At 56.3% G+C, this 24,355-nt stretch overlaps 4 protein-coding genes across 4 annotated transcripts; 2 read left to right on the top strand and 2 right to left on the bottom strand.

The window, feature by feature from the left end:
- Positions 1–2,611: 2,611 nt before the first annotated feature.
- On the top strand, positions 2,612–3,297 carry COCSUDRAFT_62163 (hypothetical protein; the record flags this gene model as incomplete). The annotated part of the gene is made up of 2 exons (XM_005649232.1): positions 2,612–2,694; positions 3,129–3,297. The coding sequence occupies 2 exons, from the start codon at positions 2,612–2,614 to the stop codon at positions 3,295–3,297; spliced, it is 252 nt and encodes an 83-aa protein (XP_005649289.1).
- Positions 3,298–12,471: 9,174 nt separating this feature from the next.
- On the bottom strand, positions 12,472–19,115 carry COCSUDRAFT_46926 (hypothetical protein; the record flags this gene model as incomplete). Its single annotated transcript, XM_005649231.1, has 15 exons — positions 18,747–19,115; positions 18,473–18,577; positions 18,360–18,392; positions 17,977–18,186; positions 17,621–17,870; positions 17,125–17,242; positions 16,820–17,006; positions 16,239–16,506; positions 15,902–16,119; positions 13,796–13,930; positions 13,637–13,712; positions 13,448–13,539; positions 13,212–13,322; positions 13,045–13,124; positions 12,472–12,697 (listed from the first exon to the last, which is right to left on the bottom strand). The coding sequence occupies exons 1-15, from the start codon at positions 18,975–18,977 to the stop codon at positions 12,472–12,474; spliced, it is 2,340 nt and encodes a 779-aa protein (XP_005649288.1). The 5' UTR covers positions 18,978–19,115.
- Positions 19,116–20,627: 1,512 nt separating this feature from the next.
- Positions 20,628–22,358, top strand: COCSUDRAFT_13997 (phosphatase 2A regulatory subunit B; the record flags this gene model as incomplete). The annotated part of the gene is made up of 6 exons (XM_005649230.1): positions 20,628–20,890; positions 20,964–21,066; positions 21,189–21,296; positions 21,474–21,638; positions 21,741–21,971; positions 22,212–22,358. 6 exons carry the CDS (start codon positions 20,628–20,630, stop codon positions 22,356–22,358), a joined length of 1,017 nt encoding a protein of 338 aa, XP_005649287.1.
- Positions 22,348–24,307, bottom strand: COCSUDRAFT_65502 (hypothetical protein). Its single transcript, XM_005649229.1, has 7 exons — positions 24,112–24,307; positions 23,824–24,015; positions 23,578–23,735; positions 23,411–23,489; positions 23,239–23,319; positions 23,021–23,152; positions 22,348–22,938 (listed from the first exon to the last, which is right to left on the bottom strand). Exons 1-7 carry the CDS (start codon positions 24,151–24,153, stop codon positions 22,906–22,908), a joined length of 717 nt encoding a protein of 238 aa, XP_005649286.1. The 5' UTR covers positions 24,154–24,307; the 3' UTR covers positions 22,348–22,905.
- Between the last annotated feature and the right edge of the window lie 48 nt (positions 24,308–24,355).

Raw genomic sequence — 24,355 nt, 5'->3', positions numbered from 1 at the left:
GCTCAACCGGGACGCCGCTGAGGTCCAGGTGCGGAGGGCGACGGTGAGCCGTCTGGGGTGGATCCTCGGTGTGAGGCAGATCCCAATCCATGGGGGTGGCTGCACCTTTATCGCGCACGCGCGATATCCTGCGTCGCAACTCTCGCTGCGGCACCGAGTATGCCTGTGTCTCCCACTCCATCGGTACCGGCGGCGGTGGCGGCGGCGGCGTGTCTTCCTCCATGTCTGTCAGTGCCTGTCTAGCAGCAGGGAAGACCTGTGCACCTCGCGGAGGGGTGCAGTCCATCGGAGTAAGCGGCTGCGTGTCTCCAGCGGGGCGAAAACGCGGGCCTAATCGCGCTACACTGATGGAGCCAGACGCACCCAGGCCAGAGCGGTCGCCACCGGGCGCGCGGCTGGCTTGTACGCGGGCCTCCAGCTGCTGCAACTGGGCACTGGGTGCTGGCTGTGTCCGCTGCGCCGCGGCTGCGGTGCGCGTGTGGGCCTGCGCAGCGCGCTGCCGCTGACGGATCGGTCGAGGCCCTGAGCGGCGCGACGGCTCCGGAGCTAAGCGCTGCGACTGGAAGGAGGATGGCTGGCTGGGCTGCCGCAGCTGCCCCGGCCGCGTGATATTGATCCGGGTGTCACCGTCGATGAAGAACCGCTTTGGTAAGCGGCCCAAGTGCCGGTCCTCATCCGGCGTCTGGATGTATGCAAGGCACGCATTCCCGTTGCCGACGCCATGGGTGCCCACTGCCAACGGTCCTGGCAGGTCGCCGAGGAATTCGCCGCGAACAACGTATGTGTCCCTGGGGCAGCCAGCACAGTCCAGAAGGGTCTGAGTGAGACCCTTTCTGCAGTACTCGTACGGCAGCCCGTGGATGATGATGCAGGTGTGCTGGCAGTGGAACCGCCCAGCAGTGAGTTGCACCGGCACCGCTACGTCTCCGCTGCCCGGCACTGCACGCAGCCGGACAAGCTGGTCCTCCGCTGCCGCATGCCGCGCCGCAGCTGCTGCCGGGACCGTGTCAAACCAGAGCTCCACGCAGCTGTCAGCTGCGCCGGGCGATCCTCGCTGCTTGACTCCCCCGACATGCGGCGCGAAGTGAGCGATTACTCCTCTGGTGACCTTTAGCTCCAGCTGCATGCGCTCCGGGCTGCCATAAGGAACCTCCTCCTGCAGCTCAAGCTGGCCCAAGGCAGCCAGTAGGAGTGGCTCGCTGTCCCCCCACCGGTCTGGCCGCGGCCGGAGAAGCCTTGGCCGGGGAGTGCTCAACGCATGGGCATCCAGGGCTCTCTGAGGCTCCAACTGCCATGACTTGACAGTCTGCATCGTGCTGATCAGGCTGGCCAGGTGGGGGACCCAAGTTGCTGGGCAACTGCTGCTGCTGCTGCTGTGCTCCTCTCTACTACCTTGTGCTCCCCTGTGCTGATTGCTCCTGCTGATTAGCTCTTTAGGGCGTCCACCGTCCGCCGAGGAGGTCTTGGGGCCTTGTTCAAGAGCTGTGGCAGCTCCCTACTAAAGGCCTTGAAAACCCCTCGGGAAGCCTACAAAAGAGGCTCGTGTGACCTTTTCCCCTGCCCCTATTTCCTCCCCGCACTCTTCCTCCCTTGTGACACTTCCCTCCTGCCCCTGAACCCTGTTTAGCTACCACTGGTTGTCAGTATGTGGAATGGTTTGGTGGTTGAAATGCATAAAGTACAGGCACAACTGTTTCAAGAATTCAGGAGAACAACATCGAATCCCATAATATATGTCCCGCAGCGAGTAACCATGGGGATAGTGGAAAAGTGTTAGTCGCTAGTGTAGAGTGAGGAAGGTGGCTGTGCGCATCTGGTCCAGTGGAGACGGGTAACATTCGCGTAAAATATGTATATATATTGTCGATGATGATAGTGGCTGAAAATAAGCTACATTGGAGGCTATCCGGACGTGTGAGCTCGCGGGATGGCAACTGTGTCGTGGTCGAAATGAGTAAATACGCACAAAAGTAGGCAAGTGGGGTATCGATCGAAAGCTGTATACATTCTCTACACAATGCAAGTGAGAAACTTGAAGATGCTGGTGTATCGGTGGAGAAATCGTGTGAAATCGATGTGATGCAATCTTTTTTTTTTTTTTTTTTTTTTAAAGGGGGAGCCCCCGCTATTACATGGGTGCCAATCGCACGCTTCCCAGCACGCATGCAAAAGGATATTTGGGGAAACCTGTCAGAGTTGGGGCACGCAGAGCACTCCCGCAGGAGGATAATGCGATACCTAAGAGAAGCGCAAGCATGAAGGCATACCACAGAAAGGCAACAGAAAGGCTCCTAGCGATGGACATGTCCCAAGCACCAGAGGGTAACCTCATCCCCAGAGGCGCACTCCAGCCCGCTGGCAACGCAACACCGCTGAGGTGACGTTGGAGGACCCACGGGGCAGGTCTAGGGCTCTTGCAGCTGGAGGCAGGGGTCACAGCAAAGCAGGCAATCATCAATCACTGGCAGGCAATTATGGATGTGCGGGCAACCAGTGGTGGAACAGACATGAAAGGCACGTTAACACGGTCGGCCGACAGGGATAGAACAGGATCGCGTTCGGACCCATTACCACTAGGGGCCGCTCGGGGCTAGCAAGGGGACCCTAAACTATGCCTCAATCTGCCAGCAAGGTGGGGCACAAGCAAACGGTGGCATATGGGAGATTTGAAGCCGGAAATGAGGCGAAAAACAGGTAGGCTGGCGAGAACTCGACCAGATACACACACCCAACCACATCGGAGGCGGGGATAGGCAGGAGGCATCATGTCCAAGGTCCTAGACACCCGCTCAGGTTCAAAGGTGGATGCTGGGCTTGGAAACCCTAAACCCTTCAGATAGCCTTCAATGAACTACTGTGAATGGTGAGGAGGACAGACACTAAGGCAAAAGGCCACGGATGACAGGCCAAGGGGATTGTTGGGGCTGCTGGTGAGACAGAAACATCGGAGGATCATTGGAAAACTATTGATAGCCTAAAGCCCTGGGCAGGGTGGTCTTCTGTAAGCTCGCGCCAACGCTCCGGCTCTCCGGCACGGTACTCCACAGGTAGCGGGGCGCACGATGGATCCGTCTGGCCGAGGGATACCCAAGGGGTGAGCCGCGCAAACACGTCCGGTGGTGGGCGAGGCCACCGGCACTGGGTGGCGAGGCCAGTGCCCCAGGGGTGAAGGAGGCACCCCCGGGGCCGTGTTGGGCCGAGCTCGACAGGTCCCTCGACCAGTGGAAGCACGTGACTCAGAGCCCCATTCCGCGCTGGCAAAGGTTAGAGGTAGGAGAGGCGCAAAGCGTCTGGTAGGCAATCTGTGGTCCCAGGGCTCTAAGGCAAAAAGGGGTCTCAGACAAGGAACGACAGGCCGGGCTTTGCCGGGGTGGGAATCGGGACTGGTGAAAGGTGAGTCATCCGTGCCTGACTATGGTATGACGAAGGCTCTTAGCGCCCAGGTGCCCAGAGCACCTATCGCAAAGGCCCCCCTAAGAGAGGGTGTGAGTTCAACACAAGAATCGACACGAGCGGGTGTCATGGCAGAAGGCCAAATGAGAGCATGGTCATACAGATAGCCAAGTTAGAGCCTTGGCCGGCTGGGTACAGTGAATGGTGGATCGGAATCGTCACGCTGGAAGCGGCACGGGATGCTGGGCACTCCAGTGGATGACAGGTTGCGCGCCCGGCAGCTCCTCAAGCGCGCAGAGGACCGCGCGGTGGCACCATCGTGCCGCGAACTGCTCCCTGGTGATCATCGGGTCGCGTCCGCGAAGCCAGTCGCTGAGCACACCTGCTGTCTGCCGGACGTTGACGGTCGCGAGCCGCCAATCGGCAAGCAGGGCCTTCTTGCAGGAAGACAGGATGCGAGCCGCAACCGCTCCGGGGGTGATCGCCGCCGCATCTGGCTGGTGGCGGCCGCGCTGATATGCTGCCCACAGCTGACAGATCGTAGCGAGCCGCAGGCGATCCCAGAGCTGCCTGAGCTGCCGCGGCGGTCCCCAGATCCTGGTGTCATCGGCGAGAAGAAGGTCGGCGCTGCGCGGTGGCGCGTCGTCTCCGGTCACCGCGGCCCATGTCGCTGCGAACCAGTCCCACACCCCGGCGGCGAGAGGGCAGATGATGAAGACATGGGTGAGTGTGGCCAGCTGACCTGCACAGCTCGGATGCGGGCAAACGTGACCGGCGGGATCGGCGCGGTGGACGTGACGCGCGAAGCCGCCGACGAAGAGCTGGCCATGCAGCAGCCTCCACGCTGTCACGCGCTGCCGCCGGTCCAGATGGGAAGCGTGCACCACTTGCCACACATGAGCCCAAGGTGCTGATGGGTCTGCTGTGACAGCAGCAGCAGGATCAACAGTGACATCTGCTCCCTGTGGCACTGGTGAAGGGCCCGCTGGCGCGCGTGCAGGCCCGCCGCGGTCCCGCAGCGGAACCGGACGTGGCTGCGGCGCAGCCATCCAGATCGCCCAGGAGGAGGGATCAGGCTGCCCTCGAGGCCTCTTGCCTAAGACCTGCGACGCAGTACCAGCAGCTGCAGCCCTGGCCTCCCATCGCGCCTCGAGCGCCCGAAGGCCGCTGCGCTGATCATCTGTGGTATCAGCCCAGATGGCTGGTCGCAGCGGGCCCGCCGGGCTGGCCTCCCCCTTGCTGATCCTGTGAAGCACCTGTCGCCGCGCGGTGGCCTCCCTCACCACAAACTCATGTGCCGGCCGCGTGCCGAGCCCCCAAGCCTGAGGGTCCTGTACCTGGGATCCCCAGAGGCCAAAGAAGTATAGTGTGGGCGGCGGTGGTGGCGGTGGCTCCGGCAGCTGCTGCTCCCACTCCAACTGCTCCCCTGGCTGCTGCTCCACCTGCAGGTGCTGCTCTGGGTGCAGCTGCTCCGCATGCTGGCGCTGCTGACGTGTGCCGCTGCGTGGATGCCAGGGCCTGGTGATGTCCCAGTGCTGAACCAATGCAGGCTGCGCGGCCGGAGGAAGGAAGGCGTGCATGGCTGCAACGCCTCCGTCCATTGGCACAAGGGCTCCTGTGCTGCTTACTGTGTGGCTGAGGAAGTAGGTGCTACCTTCGGCTGTGCGAGACCAGACGCGGCGATCCGACGGGTCCGGAGATGCGCACCACATAGCGGCCGGTGGCTGCACCTGGATTAGCGCTCTCCAGGCTGCTGGCAAGGCAGCCAGAAGGATGGGCACGCGCTCTCGCACCATCCGAACCGGATGCTCCGGGCCGCGCACGACATCGCGCAGGTGGCTGATCCTGACCAGGCCAAGCCTGGCCCAGTCCTCCCAGGCAAAGGGCTGCCTGACTGCATCCGTGAGCTGCCTGTTGAAGAACAGTGGCTCACCCATGACTGCGTCGTAGCCGATCGCTTCCGGCTTCCGCAGGTGATGGGGCCGCAGCTGCTGGTAGGCATGCAGGTACTGCCGTACGCGCTGCGGGGCCTCCACATGCTTCGCTGCGAAGGTGGAGAAGAGCAGGAATCTTCCCAGCTGCCAGATGTGCTGCCGCCGCGCTGACACCGTGCCGGGTTCCTGCGCTGCCAGCCAGGCTGTGCTCCTGTACAGCCAGTGGTCGAAGTAGGCCTTCCAGGCCAGCTGTTCCGGCTCCAACAGCCTGCCCACCACCTTGGCCTGGAGAGCCAGGATCTGGGCCTTAATGTCCACCAGCGCGATGCCGCCGTGTGCGGCCGCGCGGAAGCAGACGTCCTTGCTTGGGAACAGCGCCGCCGCTGCGCCAGGGGTCACCGGCCGGTTCGCCGCGACGAAAGTGTGGATGGCTCTGCAGAGCCTCTGTAGCAAGTCTTGTGGCACCGGTATGAAGGTGGCATGGTAGGTGACCATGGAGGCCAGCACCTGTTTTGCGACGTACGCTCGGCCCAGCAGGCTGAGTCTGAAGCCGGACCAGCGGGCGATGCGGGCCTCCACCTTCTCAATGATGGCTGTGTATAGGGCTGTGGCAGCTGCAGCTGGCTGGGTGGACAAGGGAATGCCCAGGTGCTTGACGCCGTCGCTCGAAGCCGCGAAGGTGACCCCCGTGACTGGATCGGGCCCGGCGAGATGGCTGAGGCTGCCAAGCCCTAGGGCCTGGCTCTTGCTGCGCTGCAGCCTGGCTCCTGTGGCTGCGCAGTGGAGGCCCACGCTGGCCCCCAGCACGATCTGAGCATCCCGGGGAGTCCGCGCGTGCACGCTGGTGTCGTCCGCATGCTGGTGCATGACTGGTGCTGGCTCCCCTGAAGGCAGTCTGATGGGCTGGAAAGCTAGCTGGCCTGCAAGCATCCTGGCATGCGCGGCCATCGGCTGCGCGGCAAGCACAAACAGCAGCGGCGAGAGGGGGCTTCCCTGGAAGACGCCGGAGGCCACCGGGAAGGCATCGGTGTGCCAGCCGTTGAAGGCCACTCGCGCGGTCGTGCCGGAGTGCAGAATGTGCACCCACCGCTGCACACCGGGCCCGAAGCCCACCGCAGCCATGCACCGCTCAATCCAGGCCCTGTCAAGGCGATCGAAGGCCTTCTCGAAGTCCAGGAAGACCTGCACGCCTGGCTGGTGTGTGGCCTCCAGGTAGCTGATCTCCTCCAGGTGTGCCAGCACGTTGTCCCCCGCCCAGCGCTTAGGCAGGAAGCCTGTCTGTGTGGCATCCACCACCTGATTCAGCAGCGGCCCGATCCGGCTGGCGATCGCCCGCGCCGCGAGCTTGTAGTCGGTGTTGAGCAACGTGATGGGCCTGTAGCTGGCTGGAGACTCCCTGTCTGCCCCCTTCCCCTTGTACAAGAGAGTGATACGCCCCTGCGTCAGCGGTGGCGGCAGCGCCGCTTCCCCGCCGCCGCCGAAAGCTTCCTGCAGCATCCCTGCCAGCTCCAGCCCTACCACAGGCCAGAAGCGCAGGTAGAACTCATATGGCAGGCCATCCAAGCCCGGTGCCTTGCCGCGCGGCAGGCTCCGGAGGGCAGTCTCCAGCTCTGCGACCGACACGCTGCCATCACAGAATCGATCAGCTGCGCGTGTAGCAGCTGCCGCCAGCCTGATGGAGTGCGATCGCCACACGGGTTCTCATCAGCCACATCAGCACCTGTACAGAAGGCCAAGCAGCCCAGGTACCCGCACCGTTAGCTCCACCCCTGGAGCTCTCCGGCGTTCCGGGCATGCGTATCGAAGATTGCCTGGAATGGCTGGCTGGCCGGAAACTGCTGCTCCACCAGGGACAGCGTCACACCGTACATCCCAGCGATGTGCCGCTCGCCATGTTCTTATGGGACTCGTCAGCAACCAGGGACAGCGCAAGAGGATGCTCTGCGACATGATGCGCCGGAAGTAATTTTTTTTTTTTTTTTTTTTTTAAAAGGGGAAGCCCCCGCTATTACACAGGTGCCAGTCGCACGCTTCCCAGCACGCATGCAATAGGATATTTGGGGAAACCTGTCAGAGTTGGGGCACGCAGAGCACTCCCGCAGGAGGATAATGCGATACTGAAGAGAAGCGCAAGCATGAAGGCATACCACAGAAAGGCAACAGAAAGGCTCCTAGCGATGGACATGTCCCAAGCACCAGAGGGTAACCTCATCCCCAGAGGCGCACTCCAGCCCGCCGGCAACGCAACACCGCTGAGGTGACGTTGGAGGACCCACGGGGCAAGCCTAGGGCTTGCAGCTGGAGGCAGGGGTCACAGCAAAGCAGGCAATCATCAATCACTGGCAGGCAATTATGGATGTGCGGGCAACCAGTGGTGGAACAGACATGAAAGGCACGTTTATACGGTTGGCCGACAGGGATGGAACAGGATCGCGTTCGGACCCATTACCACTAGGTGCCGCTCGGGGCTGGCAATGTGACCCTAAACTATGCCTCAATCTGCCAGCAAGGTGGGGCACAAGCAAACGGTGGCATATGGGAGATATGAAGCCGCAAATGAGGCGAAAAACAGGTAGGCTGGTGAGAACTCGACCAGATACACACACCCACCACATTGGAGGCGGGGATAGGCAGGAGGCATCATGTCCAAGGTCCTAGACACCCGCTCAGGTTCAAGGGTGGATACTGGGGTTGGAAACCCTAAACCCTTCAGATAGCCTTCAATGAACTACTGTGAATGGTGAGGAGGACAGACACTAAGGCAGAAGGCCACGGATGACAGGCCAAGGGGATTGTTGGGGCTGCTGGTGAGACAGAAACATCGGAGGATCACTGGAAAACTATTGATAGCCTAATAGCTGAGCGGAGGCGCTGCCAGAGAGGCCTGAGTTGCCGCGGCGGCTCCCACACCCTGGTGTCATCTGCCAGCAGCAGGTCTATGCTGCGAGGCGGCGCGGTCTCCCCTTTGACGGCTGCCCATGTCGCTGCATGCCAGTCCCACACTCTCGCTGCCAAGGGGCAAGTGATGAAGACGTGGGTGAGTGTGGCGGGCTGTCTCTCGCAGCCGCTATGCGGGAAGCTGTGTCCTGCTGGATCTGCGCGGCGGATGTGTTGTATGAAGGCGCCCACGAAGAGCTTGCCGTTTTTTTTTTTTTTTTTTTTTTTTTTTAAAAGGGGAAGCCCCCGCTATTACACAGGTGCCAGTCGCACGCTTCCCAGCACGCATGCAATAGGATATTTGGGGAAACCTGTCAGAGTTGGGGCACGCAGAGCACTCCCGCAGGAGGATAATGCGATACTGAAGAGAAGCGCAAGCATGAAGGCATACCACAGAAAGGCAACAGAAAGGCTCCTAGCGATGGACATGTCCCAAGCACCAGAGGGTAACCTCATCCCCAGAGGCGCACTCCAGCCCGCCGGCAACGCAACACCGCTGAGGTGACGTTGGAGGACCCACGGGGCAAGCCTAGGGCTTGCAGCTGGAGGCAGGGGTCACAGCAAAGCAGGCAATCATCAATCACTGGCAGGCAATTATGGATGTGCGGGCAACCAGTGGTGGAACAGACATGAAAGGCACGTTTATACGGTTGGCCGACAGGGATGGAACAGGATCGCGTTCGGACCCATTACCACTAGGTGCCGCTCGGGGCTGGCAATGTGACCCTAAACTATGCCAGCAAGGTGGGGCACAAGCAAACGGTGGCATATGGGAGATATGAAGCCGCAAATGAGGCGAAAAACAGGTAGGCTGGTGAGAACTCGACCAGATACACACACCCAACCACATCGGAGGCGGGGATAGGCAGGAGGCATCATGTCCAAGGTCCTAGACACCCGCTCAGGTTCAAAGGTGGATACTGGGGTTGGAATACTGGGGTGGGACTGGTTGAGCTGTCTCAATGACGCTTTTTTTTTTTTTTTTAAAAGGGGAAGCCCCCGCTATTACACAGGTGCCAGTCGCACGCTTCCCAGCACGCATGCAATAGGATATTTGGGGAAACCTGTCAGAGTTGGGGCACGCAGAGCACTCCCGCAGGAGGATAATGCGATACTTAAGAGAAGCGCAAGCATGAAGGCATACCACAGAAAGGCAACAGAAAGGCTCCTAGCGATGGACATGTCCCAAGCACCAGAGGGTAACCTCATCCCCAGAGGCGCACTCCAGCCCGCCGGCAACGCAACACCGCTGAGGTGACGTTGGAGGACCCACGGGGCAAGCCTAGGGCTTGCAGCTGGAGGCAGGGGTCACAGCAAAGCAGGTGCTGGCCTCCATGGTCACCTACCATGCCACCTTCATACCGGTGCCACAAGACTTGCTACAGAGGCTCTGCAGAGCCATCCACACTTTCGTCGCGGCGAACCGGCCGGTGACCCCTGGCGCAGCGGCGGCGCTGTTCCCAAGCAAGGACGTCTGCTTCCGCGCGGCCGCACACGGCGGCATCGCGCTGGTGGACATCAAGGCCCAGATCCTGGCTCTCCAGGCCAAGGTGGTGGGCAGGCTGTTGGAGCCGGAACAGCTGGCCTGGAAGGCCTACTTCGACCACTGGCTGTACAGGAGCACAGCCTGGCTGGCAGCGCAGGAACCCGGCACGGTGTCAGCGCGGCGGCAGCACATCTGGCAGCTGGGAAGATTCCTGCTCTTCTCCACCTTTGCAGCGAAGCATGTGGAGGCCCCGCAGCGCGTACGGCAGTACCTGCATGCCTACCAGCAGCTGCGGCCCCATCACCTGCGGAAGCCGGAAGCGATCGGCTACGACGCAGTCATGGGTGAGCCACTGTTCTTCAACAGGCAGCTCACGGATGCAGTCAGGCAGCCCTTTGCCTGGGAGGACTGGGCCAGGCTTGGCCTGGTCAGGATCAGCCACCTGCGCGATGTCGTGCGCGGCCCGGAGCATCCGGTTCGGATGGTGCGAGAGCGCGTGCCCATCCTTCTGGCTGCCTTGCCAGCAGCCTGGAGAGCGCTAATCCAGGTGCAGCCACCGGCCGCTATGTGGTGCGCATCTCCGGACCCGTCGGATCGCCGCGTCTGGTCTCGCACAGCCGAAGGTAGCACCTACCTTCTCAGCCACACAGTAAGCAGCACAGGAGCCCTTGTGCCAGTGGACGGAGGCGTTGCAGCCATGCACGCCTTCCTTCCTCCGGCCGCGCAGCCTGCATTGGTTCAGCACTGGGACATCACCAGGCCCTGGCATCCACGCAGCGGCACACGTCAGCAGCGCCAGCACGCGGAGCAGCTGCACCCAGAGCAGCACCTGCAGGTGGAGCAGCAGCCAGGGGAGCAGTTGGAGTGGGAGCAGCAGCTGCCGGAGCCACCGCCACCACCGCCGCCCACACTATACTTCTTTGGCCTCTGGGGATCCCAGGTACAGGACCCTCAGGCTTGGGGGCTCGGCACGCGGCCGGCACATGAGTTTGTGGTGAGGGAGGCCACCGCGCGGCGACAGGTGCTTCACAGGATCAGCAAGGGGGAGGCCAGCCCGGCGGGCCCGCTGCGACCAGCCATCTGGGCTGATACCACAGATGACCAGCGCAGCGGCCTTCGGGCGCTCGAGGCGCGATGGGAGGCCAGGGCTGCAGCTGCTGGTACCGCGTCGCAGGTCTTAGGCAAGAGGCCTCGAGGGCAGCCTGATCCCTCCTCCTGGGCGATCTGGATGGCTGCGCCGCAACCCCGTCCGGTTCCGCTGCGGGACCGCGGCGGGCCTGCGGGCGCGCCAGCGGGCCCTTCACCAGTGCCACAGGGAGCAGATGTCACTGTTGATCCTGCTGCTGCTGTCACAGCAGACCCATCAGCACCTTGGGCTCATGTGTGGCAAGTGGTGCACGCTTCCCATCTGGACCGGCGGCAGCGCGTGACAGCGTGGAGGCTGCTGCATGGCCAGCTCTTCGTCGGCGGCTTCGCGCGTCACGTCCACCGCGCCGATCCCGCCGGTCACGTTTGCCCGCATCCGAGCTGTGCAGGTCAGCTGGCCACACTCACCCATGTCTTCATCATCTGCCCTCTCGCCGCCGGGGTGTTTTTTTTTTTTTTTTTTAAAAGGGGAAGCCCCCGCTATTACACAGGTGCCAGTCGCACGCTTCCCAGCACGCATGCAATAGGATATTTGGGGAAACCTGTCAGAGTTGGGGCACGCAGAGCACTCCCGCAGGAGGATAATGCGATACTGAAGAGAAGCGCAAGCATGAAGGCATACCACAGAAAGGCAACAGAAAGGCTCCTAGCGATGGACATGTCCCAAGCACCAGAGGGTAACCTCATCCCCAGAGGCGCACTCCAGCCCGCCGGCAACGCAACACCGCTGAGGTGACGTTGGAGGACCCACGGGGCAAGCCTAGGGCTTGCAGCTGGAGGCAGGGGTCACAGCAAAGCAGGCAATCATCAATCACTGGCAGGCAATTATGGATGTGCGGGCAACCAGTGGTGGAACAGACATGAAAGGCACGTTTATACGGTTGGCCGACAGGGATGGAACAGGATCGCGTTCGGACCCATTACCACTAGGTGCCGCTCGGGGCTGGCAATGTGACCCTAAACTATGCCTCAATCTGCCAGCAAGGTGGGGCACAAGCAAACGGTGGCATATGGGAGATATGAAGCCGCAAATGAGGCGAAAAACAGGTAGGCTGGTGAGAACTCGACCAGATACACACACCCACCACATTGGAGGCGGGGATAGGCAGGAGGCATCATGTCCAAGGTCCTAGACACCCGCTCAGGTTCAAGGGTGGATACTGGGGTTGGAAACCCTAAACCCTTCAGATAGCCTTCAATGAACTACTGTGAATGGTGAGGAGGACAGACACTAAGGCAGAAGGCCACGGATGACAGGCCAAGGGGATTGTTGGGGCTGCCGGTGAGACAGAAACATCGGAGGATCACTGGAAAACTATTGATAGCCTAAAGCCCTGGGCAGGGTGGTCTTCTGTAAGCTTGCGCCAACGCTCTGGCTCTCCGGACACAGCTGCCTAGAAAGGCAACGTGAGGGACGGAAGACGGGCTCATGAACTTGGCGTTTCGCACGAATGCGCGGTACACACCCTGCCACAGAACACAGACGGGCTGAGCAGCAAATGGATTGGGTTTGGAGGCAGGAGAAGCAGCCACCTTGACACAGCCTTGTAGCATGTAGCATGTATTGGAGAACTGTCAAATGATTGCATTTGCACTCACCTTCACGGCCTGGTCCATGGCAGGCTCTGGGAGCATCACAGCCATCTGGCGGACAAACACCAGCGCCTGCACTCGGGGCGCAGCTTCATTGGTGCTGAAGATGCTGATGGCCTGCCGCATGTATTTGCGCTGCAGGCGCTGGAAATAGCCCATGAATGGGATGGAGGTCCTCAGCTTCCGCAGGATGAATACCAGCATGCCACTCGACATTGCATGCCCTGAGCAGATTGGAACCCATTTGGTCAGGGCACCGTATGCACGTTCCTGAAGCTCAGAAGCCACACCCAGAATGCTGCAGAGTGATCAACTTGATTTAGGAAAGACGGTGACTTCATAAAGGGAAACGCAATTGAAGATCAGGATGTACCCAAAAGATGCAGAGAATTGCCCAAGTATGATTTAAGCAGCGGTTCCACCTTGTGCCACCTGCATCATGTTTTCAAGGTCCACTTACAAAAGTGATACCAACATGACGCAATCTCTGCTGCATGACTGCCTTGCATTTTGCCTAGTTGACCAAGGAGCCATAGACGGGGAAGGCATGATCACCTTTTCGTCTTCTTGAAGGAGCTGCTGAGAATTGCGGCATCGTCTGGTAAGTCCAGCAAGTTCCTGAAGATGCCATCCGCCTGCTCAAGGCAGGCCAGAGCCTCTCAATCGCCATTCCACACCATGTCGGCACAAAAAATAAAATGGAAGTGCGGAAGCCACATCACCTCCTTCAGCATGAAGATCAGCAGCTTGTTAAAGACAGAGCTACTGGTCGCCCGCAGGGTCTCGTGCACCTCCGCCTCTGAATCGCCATAATGGCAGGCCACCCGAAACACCTGTATCGCAGTATTGCACCAAAACGGTCTCAACATGAAACTATGGCAAGAACGATGCAAAACAGTTGCCACACGGACTGGAATAAGGTCAGCATCCACACAGGGCAAACCAAAGCTATCGTCACCTTGAGAAGCTTGCGCATTGCGCGCAAGGATGCATGTTGCGTGGCCTCTAAGCACCATGCATCAAGAGTTTTAGGTGTCAAGATCTCCTGATCTGCAGAACAATGTGCACTGTCAGCAGCAATGTTGACAACAGCAGGTCAAAGAATTCTGCAAACCAAAACTTTGTGGACAGAGCCTCATCAACCCACCTTCAAGCTGCTCTTCAGCGGCTCCGCTCTCTATCACTGGCAAGCGCTCGTTCCCTCTTTCCTCTTCCTCACCGTCCTGCAAGAGGGAAAGTTGGAGGTCTTCATTGAGGCTATACGCTGCTCCAGGAAGCTGTCCTCAGATACAGCACACCATCACACCTGAATGCTTTCTGAAGTCCCTCCTGCCTCCTCTTCATCACTGTCATCTTCTTTGAAGTCCAGCAGTCCGCTATCTGTCTGTTTTAGGTAATTATAGAATTCCGGGTCCCGTTCCTGCAATGCCTCCAGATCATCCTGGACACAACACAGCAGCAAATTCACAAGACCAGTAACCGACCCCACCTTGTTGATGCATCTTATGCATAGTAAACCAAGCCACAAAGTAGACCGAGGACCACTGGCCTTGAAAGAGGCTCTGGTGGACCCATTGTCATTTCCACGTCTCCTTGCACTCCTTTTCAACGTTTGATCATCTGTGACACAGACATACAAAGGTTGGTAGACAGTGATGCAACGGCGAAAGCAGTCCTGTGAGCAGATAATGATAAGAACGCTTTCTTTTGAGATTGAAAGAGCACAACACCGTACCGTGCTTACTCGCAGACATCCTCTTTTGTTTTCTCGTTTCATTGTCTCCAGTGACATCCAAAAAGCTCCCTTCTAAGAAGTCATCGACGCTGAGGTCTTCAACTGCGCTTGCGAAATACTGATTATCTAATATTAATCCTCGAATGTCGTGTCATAAACAATCCAAAATTGAGACTACCTGTGTACAAGGAATGTCTGGCAAAAACACAGCTTCCTCACCTTTTCTCTTGGACATTGTGTCAGATAATAAGCACAATTCTTCTTATCGACGTGCAACTTCGCTTGTCCGAAATCAATTTTATCTTTGTCTTGCCATGAAAATTAGCGTCTGTCACACTCTGACCCATCTCATCAAGCCAGTGATGACTCTGGTCATTGCGGCGGCAGTTGCCAGATCAGGATTTCACATGCATGCAGATTTGGAAGGGGATTTGCAGCTCTTAGAGCCCCACTCCATTGAAACTGGAAGTAGCTTCTTTGGGACGGTGCTCCCTGCATGTGCATGTCATGAAGACCACTGGTGTCAACAAATTGATCATTTAGCTCCTTAAGCGTGTAAGCTGCAATTGCCAGTACTGCAGTTGCTAGCCAACTGAAGTGATTACCTCATGAAGAAGGCTCAAACCAATTGTGCGGTGCTTTCCTGTGTAGCCACCTGGCAGTATATCTGATTTAAAAGCTTCCATGGATACTATAAGCTTAAGAATTTGAGTCTTGGCAATCACAAACTTTGCGGGTAGTTACTTTTGCCCTGGTCACTGCCAGTCAGTGACACCATTGGCACGTGCACCGGTGCACCGGTCACCAGATTCTAGATGATCTCTTCATCCCGTGCATCCTGGCCAGCTGGGATCAGTGCCACTGAAATTCAATCACACTGCTGGTGAGATCAATTGATCAAAGCATTCTTGACAACGACATCAGCATAGTACTCAGGTCACATGATACCACCACAGCAAGGGCTGCAACAACTCATTTTGTAGCTGACCAGGCAGCTATGCCATGCAACACCCAAAGCAATGCTCTAGAGATCTGTACAGATAAGGACCAGAGTCCAATAGAGATTAGGCAGCAGTTCTAGTATCCATATCACAAGGATGTGGACATTTTGGCATACTTCTTCACCATGCTCAATGCCAGGAATGTTGCTATATCTGCTGAGGTGTGCATGCAGGAAGAATAGTCTAAGTCTAACAGCTGCAGCTGCTATGCACACCTTCAAGCTCACTCTCTCGTCAAATGAAATGTTCACGTCTGGGTCGTGCATATGTCATCCAATGAAAGGAGCCCCATGCTCACAGTAGGAGACTTGCTGCCTTGAGCCAGTTACTATGTGTCATCAACATCATTAATTACTAGACAGTGTACTAGACAGTGTGGTCGTCAGTTGAATCAGGATCGAGCTCCTCTTGCAAGCAGTTGCTAGGCCCTTACAACCCAGCAGACCCATGCGGCTGATGGAAAGCAATTGCAGGGGACAAGGATGCAAAAAATCATCAAGAGCTGTATCGCTCTCACTACAACACGCTCATAAAGGTAGGCTGTGCAGCCAAAAATTTGAGAACGCCTGGTTCACAGAGGAATAGCACCCTTTGGCATGTCCCTGGCGGCTTGCTACCATAGCATATCATCTGGATGGAGTATAGGACCACCATGGCCACCGTGACCCTGCTGCACCATGCCAGCAGAGCCTGACGGGCCAATGCTCTGAAAGAGGTCCAAGATACCGGTGCTGCTGGGATTGCCGCTGAGGTAGAAGGGTTGTTGCTGCATGTCGGGGGGAAAGTCCAGAGGAGAAAAGATGCCAGGCGACGAGCCCGACGGCGCTGCTGGGCGTCCAGCGCTTGTTGCTGCGCTGAATGAGCGTGTGGTCACGCCTTCTCTGCGTTCAGCCCCTGCAGAGAAGCAGCAGGTGTGTCACACCAACGTTGCTGGAACGTCTCCAGGTGCCTCAAGGCTTTTGGAGTTGTCACATGAACCACAGGGAGAGGATGAGACACGCGAAGGAGCCTACCGAGCTGGGCTGATGTGCGAGGACTGGCGGCGCTGCTGACTGCCGGTTGCTGGCCGGACAAGCGCGCTGCAGACCTATACGACCCCTCCACCTTGATATTGGGCAGGTCCCCAGAGCCGTCGCTCTTGGAGCCCTCGCTTCGGTTCAGCTTTGCGAGCTGCCGCCGGGGCCACCTCGTGATGCCATGCCTCCTGCATGCTCGCTTGAGAGTGGTCGGGCAGATGCGCAGGTTGGCGGCTGCCTCCCTGAGACCCACTCCGAATTGCGCCTGCACAGGGCAATCAACCATGCTCTTCCAAATATGTTCCTGGATTAACATCCATGAATTAACTGGCAAGGTTTGCGGACGATGCAGTGAACAATGCAAAGATTACACAAATAGGGATGCATGCCTGAAGTTCTTGCAGGGAGAGGCGCTTTCCCGCGCCACCCCCAACACGGTTGTTGAAGCTGGCCTCCTGAGTACTGCTGTCTGGCTGAGAAGGGTCGTCGTCCTCCTCGTCACAGAAAGCAAGCCCGTCAGAGGCGCTGCCAGGTCCCCAAGCCATGGCATCCAGGCCTGCTGCAGCCCCAGGCAGGACCATGTCTCGTGGAGGCACTGCAGCGTATTGTAATCCGAAGGACGAGAGCTGCCCTTTCAAGCGCGCTTTGTCGCCATCAAACCCGTTTAGCAAGGCTGCGGCAGCAGCCGGCAAACCCACTTCAAGCCGCATGGGAGGTCTTCTGCTCCCGAGGGCTTCGCTCCCTTGTGTCCCGGACTCAAGGCCGCTGTCAAATACACAAGAATGTGAATGCCAGCCTGTAAACTATCACTTCCCAAAGCATCACCCCCAAAAGCAGCGAACTCCCTTGTGCATGGCCTCTGAAAGGACAACAGAGAGCATACCAATTCCCTCCTCCTCCTCCTCCTCCACCCTTGGACGTCATCAGCAAGGGCTCCAGGTCGAGCTCCAGGCGGTTGCCCACGCTGACAAGGCGCGCCATCCCCTCGCTCTTACCACCTCCTTTGCAAACACAGTCATTGCTTCAATACAACGTCATCCGACCGTCATCACTGGTGTGAAGAGGAACGATTTTGTCCACCAACAGAATAACTGATGCCGAGAACAGTGGGGGGTGTGAGACCTTGTTTCTGAGACGGGATCCCGTATGAGGTGAGGTGACTGCCACCCTGCTGCGACTGTGGATCTTGAAAGGGCGTGGGGAGCTGGCTAGTGTTGGTGATTGGCATTGCCGGACCCGCTTTGCCTCCCTTGTCCTCACTGTCCGCCGTCTTCTCCCCCTTCGCCTGTTCGGGGCACTTTGCAGCATAACGTGATCCATGACTTGAAGACCAAGACGTCTTATGTGCGTAGTGTGTCATTGTAACAGTAGAAGCGAACCTACCCCGCTGCTGGCCCTGAGCACTTCCTCGCCATGAACGTCGGTGGCACCATTGACAGAGGCAGCCTTCAGCCTCTGCAGGCTGTCGGCACTGCATAGTGTCTCCATGTCAGTGCAAGCAGCTGCCTCAGGCGCAAATGTTGCCACGCTGGCAGAATCTTTGCCTGTATAGTCCAGGCTTGAGGGCCAGCACCGGAGCCCAATGCCCATGGAGTGCTTCTCGATGTCCACCGTGTACAGATTCACGTCCTGCCACCGCAAAACCACATTGGGAAGGATGCCAGGCTACGAGACAAAAACATGCAACCTCCTGGCATTGCGCAGAACGCAGAACACATCGTCAGGCAGTTCTCACCTCCAAGCAGCGCTGGAAGAGGTCAACCAACGATGGAAAGAGGACGTTCTTCTCAGTTTGGCACACTTCAAACACCGCAAACGGATGGTCGCGCTGTGGATCCATGTACATGGGGAGCAGCATGGTGCTGTGAACCCGACATCGCTGTGCGTCGGACACCCGCAGGTAGACGCTTTTGCTGTATGTCTGCACATTGTGACTGAACTCCGGCTGCAGCAGGAGCAAACAAGTCAATTCCATGTGTCCTGTGGACCCCAGAGACGTGTAGTAACATAAACCAGCATTATTGAAGGAATGAGCCTGAGGGCATTTGATATGAGATGTTCAAGTCCCTCTGGATTCCAGGGTCCAGAGGTAAAGATGTGATGTGATGAAAGGCACACCTCCCCGGAAGCAAATACTCTACCAACAACCCCCTGCAACCACAAGAACATGTCTCAGCTTCGCAGCCACATTGCAAGGCAAGTGCAAACAAACATATCTTCCTGACACCCACCATGTTGCTCGGGTCTGTCACATCGGTTGTGAACTTGAAGCGGCAAGATATGCATCTGAATAGTGCCAGTAGGTCCACTGTCCCAGACACAGAGAATGGCACTCCCTGCACAACACGACAAGCCATCAGATGCAGCAATGCACAGGAATATTCTCTGATCACAAGGACAAATACGCACCAGGAAGCGCGTTCAAGACATCTTTCCTCAGCACTTTGAAACACTTGAAACCAAAAATCCCTTTGGCACTCCAGATGTCGGCACTGGGCTTCAGACCTGAGTGCCCAGCACGACGCTGCCATCTTCAGAAATAGAAGGCAACCAGATTTGGGAGAGAGTTCCGGTGCCAGTGCTGCTGAGGGACGACGTAAACTTCACGACTACTTGCGCGAGCTTCATGTTGAGCTGTGCATGTTGTGACGCGGACTCTCTACTGTTTTGAGGGTTGTATGTGAACGCTGCAGGGTAGCGCATGTCCCAGCTGACAATCGTTTGCCCAGCTGACATAGACGTCACCACGTCGAAAATTTTCTCACGATCTTTCACCAACGGCTGATTCCATTATTGCACTCATGACGTCGCATTCAGCCAAATTAGTTCCTGCAACTTTATCTTCTGTCACTAGACCAGAAAGTCCGAAGGAAGCTGGGCATTCTGAGCTTGCCGAAGATCTCAAAGTCGGCTTTAGGGCATTTTCTTCCTTCGCAATGCAATTCCCACGAGGGCTTGCATCATTAGGGTCGGTGATGTATAAAGGGACCCGCGGTGAAAAGCTGAGCTGCATCCTGTAAAAAGCAAATGGATTAATAGCAACTTGTCTTCCGCACTCTAAAAGTATATCTGGATATTTGCTTGCCATACATCAGCGTGTACCAAATTTTGCGCGCTCCGTTGGTTTAGCGTGCACCCAACATTTGTGCGGGTTGTTTTTAGCTGAGGGGATCAGCCATGAAATTTTCTGCACCCCTTGGTGACACTGTCCATGCACGCTTTCCTTGTTCAAAGTTAAAGTTAGACAACCTTTTTTTGCATTGGCTTTCTCTTCAGGAGACACAGAAACTGGTAAACTTCTTTGTCAAGTTTTAATGGTTGCTGTGCCGGTACTCCTCTTTAAGCATGATCTGATAATCAGTGTACAGCCTCCTGTCCTGCAATGTGGGTCTGCTGAAGTGTCACATCTGGATGACAAGGCCAGCCTTTGCTGACCCTCACCTGGTGGTCACAGGTCCTGTCGCTGCTCGATGACGCAAAGAATGGCCGTGTGGGTTCATACACACCGCCATCGGTGCCAGTGCCGAGCTCCCCACTTTCACCACCTTCTGCCACAGCCCTCTTCGCGATTTCCATTGTGAGGCCCCTCTCGCAGCCTGTGACTTCCTCCGAGAAAGTCACAGGCTATATTACTACATTTATCCCCTTTTTTTTTCCCGCGGCTGACAGCAGGCATTGTTTTCCGTCGTGCAGCCCCCTCTCTCACCGCAGAAGGCGCAGTCCCCGCGCTCAGAGAGTTCACCGACCAGGCCGCCCTCCGCTTCTGTTCTCCAGAAACAGGTATTATGGCTTCACTCAGAGGGAATGGGAGCACGAGACTGATGCAAACAGAGCCATGGAACATCCCTGTCTTAATCTCTCGAGCAAATTATGCAAGTCCTCACTGATGATCCCGCAGTCGAAGGACGTCGCAGAGATTCCTCAGTTCTTTTTCCCCGGGGGCCCGCGCATACCAGACATGGTGCAGAGAGACATGCAGAACAAGCTGGACCATTGCTTTGCTTCGCCTCCCCCAGACGGGTTCACGATCCCTCATGTCAAAGACATCATAAAGGAGGTGAGTCCCGTAGGCCATTGAGAACCTGACCCATGCTGTTTGCGGGGCGTAAGGATTATTCCTTGATCAGGCAGAGCATTGAAGAAGGTGCTGACTGGGTTGGCTTTTCCAGGTGTTCCAGCTGCCAACTGCCCTGGCATATCCTCTTTTCTACAAATTCGCACAGCCCGGAGCATCCACTGTCCCAGTGCATGCTGTGCGATCCTATATTGTGCAGCAGAACGTAATGCAGGTACGGCTTCAAGAGGCACGGTTTGGTGTCTGGTCCGTTCCTGGATCACAAGAACGAGTTGCCAGGTCTGCTCTAGTATGTCTTGTGCTGTGGTGCCATGTGGCCCCAAGGATTGAGTGCTTTGCAGGTTGAGCCAGTGGTGAGGATGTTCGACATCCTGCGCACGGGGGGATGCGACTATGTGGTGCAGTCGGATCTCAAGCACATGCTGGCAGGGATCTTGTTGAGTCATCCAGGGCTAGAGTTTCTGCAAGACACTCCCGAGTTCCAGGAGCGATATGCGGAGACGGTTATCCTGCGCATTTTTTACAACCTCGACAGATCTGGACTGGGACGGATCACATTGCGAGACCTGAAAAGGTAAATATGGTTGCTCATGAGGCGTTGCTTTTATGTGTTTGCATCGTGCTAACGATCTGATACCTTTTGCCAGGGGAGATCTCCTGAGTGCACTCATACTGTTGGACAAAGAGGATGATGTCAACAAAGTGCTCAAGTACTTTTCTTACGAGCATTTTTATGTGATCTACTGCAAGGTGCGGCAGGCTTACTTTCCAATCTGTGGCAGGTCTATTAGGTACTGTGTTTACACTATAGAGAGGCATATGTGTGCTTCGCATACTGGGTTTGATCACATGTCTGCTGTGCATTCACTCAGTTCTGGGAGCTGGACGCCGACCATGACTTCTTTATCTGCAAGGAAGACTTGTTGCGATATGGAAATCATTCTTTGACTTACCGCATTGTTGATCGCATCTTCTCCCAGGTCAGATGGCAGTTTCGTTCTGACATTGACTTGTGCAGTACCTGCACGGGGTCTTGAGCACTCACCTGACTTGATCTGCATTGAAGGAAAGTACAAACCTGTTGGCATGGTGCAGAGCTGCTCCTTGTAGTTGTATGCAACTCTGCCCGATTGACTTGGTAATGTTGTGTATTGAAGGCAGCCCGCCCTTTTGCCAGCAAGGTTGAGGGTAAGATGGGATACGAGGACTTTGTGTATTTTATTCTTAGCGAGGAGGATAAGACAAATAACATTAGTCTAGACTACTGGTTCAAGTGCATTGACCTGGACTGCGACGGCTGCCTGCGAGCCAATGAGATGCTGGTATGCTGCATTCCCAGGAAAGAACGCTGTTGCCTCAAAGTTTCATGTCGATGGCTTTTTTGTAGCCACAGGACTGCTAAGGCACCGTGCTTTCTGTAACAGTACTTCTATGAGGAGCAGCTTCACCGCATGGAGTGTCTGAGCCAGGAGCCCGTTCTTTTCGAGGACGTGCTGTGTCAGATGCACGACATGGTGCAGCCAGAGGCAGAGGGCGTGTTCACGCTGCAGGACCTTAAGCGACAGAAGAGTTTGGCCGGCATCCTCTTCAACATCCTCTTCAACCTCAACAAGTTCATTGCCTTTGAGACACGAGACCCCTTCGTGGTTCGCCAGGTGTGCTCTTGATCTTCTGGCAGATTCCAGGTTGGAGTCATTCGTATCAGTACTGCATTCGTCCTGTCTGCTGGCAGTGGGAGCCTTTGCGAAACACGTCGCTGCGAAATCATCACCATCATACATTGAATCTTTGTAAGCGGCTGCGGGGGTGCTGGAGCCTGCACTGGGCAGATGTCATAGAAACCTGCATGCAGAGGGAGGCCACAGGCGATCCTTTGGCACCTTGATTGCATGCAGGAACGTGAGGACCCAACGCTGACCGACTGGGATCGCTTTGCGCGTACTGAGTATGTGCGCTTGGCAATGGAGGAAGAGGGCGAGTTCCGCGGCAGCGACAACCAGAACGAGCTCTGGGTGCAGCAGAATCTTGAGGGCCCGTTCTAGGCACGGTATCACATGCAAAGGCACTACTGATGGATCATCCATGATGATCAGCTGCCACAAAGGTCTCTGCTAGTCTTGTCTTCTTTCACTGTCTGCATGCATGTGTCTTGAGTCACGTGCTTGTGTGTCATGAGACTCAGGCCTAGAGTGACTGTCATGCACGCCAATGCGGCCACATGGTTCCTGTACAACACAAAGTTACATTGCATTTGTTACTTATTAGTGCTTAGGCCTTGCCACCGTCAGTATAGAGTACCTTTTCTTCCATTCACACAGTTATTCATGGTAGCATGGTCCAGACCTGTCGGCAGTTCATGATTGCTGGGACATGATATTAAATATCGTTTTCATCAAGGCAACTGCTGGTGTTACTTGCCCAACACAATTCAAGACAACAATCGTCCCTGTTGACACAATCAAATTTTCATGGTGGTCAACTAATGGCTTGGGAGCTGCAGACTCTGACTTTCATGTTGGAGATGCATGACTGTCAAATCTCTCTTGCTGCTCAGCAAACTCCTGCTTGATAGATCAACATGGCTGAAGTTCATGCCGCTACCTTGAAGCGTTCAGCCCTGTCCTGCAAGCAGCGAGGCAGACGGATCAGATTTTAGCTGCCTAGCTTGCATAAACTTGCACATCCCATTTCTATATAATCACACCTTCTTTTTTGCCTCAAACTCAGCTGCAGCGGCAGTCTTAGGTGTGTCTTTTGCAGAAGGAGCCTCTGCGCCAGGTGCACTTTGAACTTGGACCTTGAACCGCTCAGCTCGAGCCTTTAGCCGAACTTGCTCCTGTAGCATTGCATGAAGGATCAGTCACATAAATGGACACCCAATATTAGAGAATTTGCATGGTGAGTGTGAGGTTTCCAGCATACCTCTTTACCAGTGGTCACCAGGGGAACATTGAAGCGAGCGGCTCTTGCCTTCTTCTTCTCAAGCAGTGCAGCGAGTTCCTCCTGCGCAATAACAGTGCTCTATAGAGGGCTGTTGAGTAAACAAATGCAGCCAATGTGGCCAGTCCAGCAAAGTTGCCACAGAAATACTCACCTCTGAGGCTGCCTTGCTGGACACGATAGGCTCACTGGCTTTCCTTTTCTCCGGCGCAGCATTCTCAGCGATGCCAAATCTGTGGGCACAACATTGAATGGATTAAAAACTCTTGGTACCCCACTACCTCACAGGCGCTCATATCCAGGAGGCCTGGGATGCATCACCTTTGCGCCCGCAGGTCCTTCTTCTTGTCTTCTGACGTGTTGAGAGGCACACCAAAGCGAGCAGCCCGAGCTTTGCGCTTCTCCAATTCAGCAGTACTTGAATCTTCAAAAACAATTTTTCCTGTCTGTGCTGCTGCCTCTGCCGGACCTTCGTTGACCTGCAAATATATCACATAGTATATCACATAGTATGACCCATACTCAGGCAAACGACTGATTGATGATATGACAAAGCAGGTGACCCACCTTCTCTTCAGCAGGAGCCTCCACTGCAGGTTGTCCAGAAGCAGATCCGTTTGTCAGCGTGGCTGTGGAGTTTTGTTCAGCATCAGGTTCTGCAAGTGTGTCAGCCTTCACTGCCTCCTCCAAACGTTCTGTCAGGGCCGCTTTCAGTCCACCGGTATCCAAATTTCGCTTTTGCAATTCGTCTCGTAGTTCCTGTAGGAAAGACACTGCAGAACCTGAGTTGATTGCTTTGAGAAATTTACTGATGAAACATATCAAGGACACGGTCACACGAGTTTGGACGGTCACCTGTACTTTCAACTTTTTTATGTCATCAACTGTTAGCGTCATTCTGATTCCTCGTTGCAACGCTTCGTCTCCAGCAATCTCCCCTCGCTTCCACTGATCTGAAGTATTGCACAGACAACAAAGCCGCCAGCTTAGGAGCACAGCTTAGGTATTAGAAGGTAAAAAGTAGTTTACCGGACAGGTCATCTTGCAGACGAGCAGCAATTTGCATACATCTCGGTTGTTGCCCAACTCGAATTCTATT

Source organism: Coccomyxa subellipsoidea (genome assembly GCF_000258705.1).
Source record: "Coccomyxa subellipsoidea C-169, whole genome shotgun sequence".
In the NCBI taxonomy this organism is placed as follows: Eukaryota; Viridiplantae; Chlorophyta; class Trebouxiophyceae; family Coccomyxaceae; genus Coccomyxa; species Coccomyxa subellipsoidea.
The sequence above is the reverse complement of the archived record's forward strand: the minus strand, read 5'-3'. Positions and strand labels throughout refer to the sequence as shown.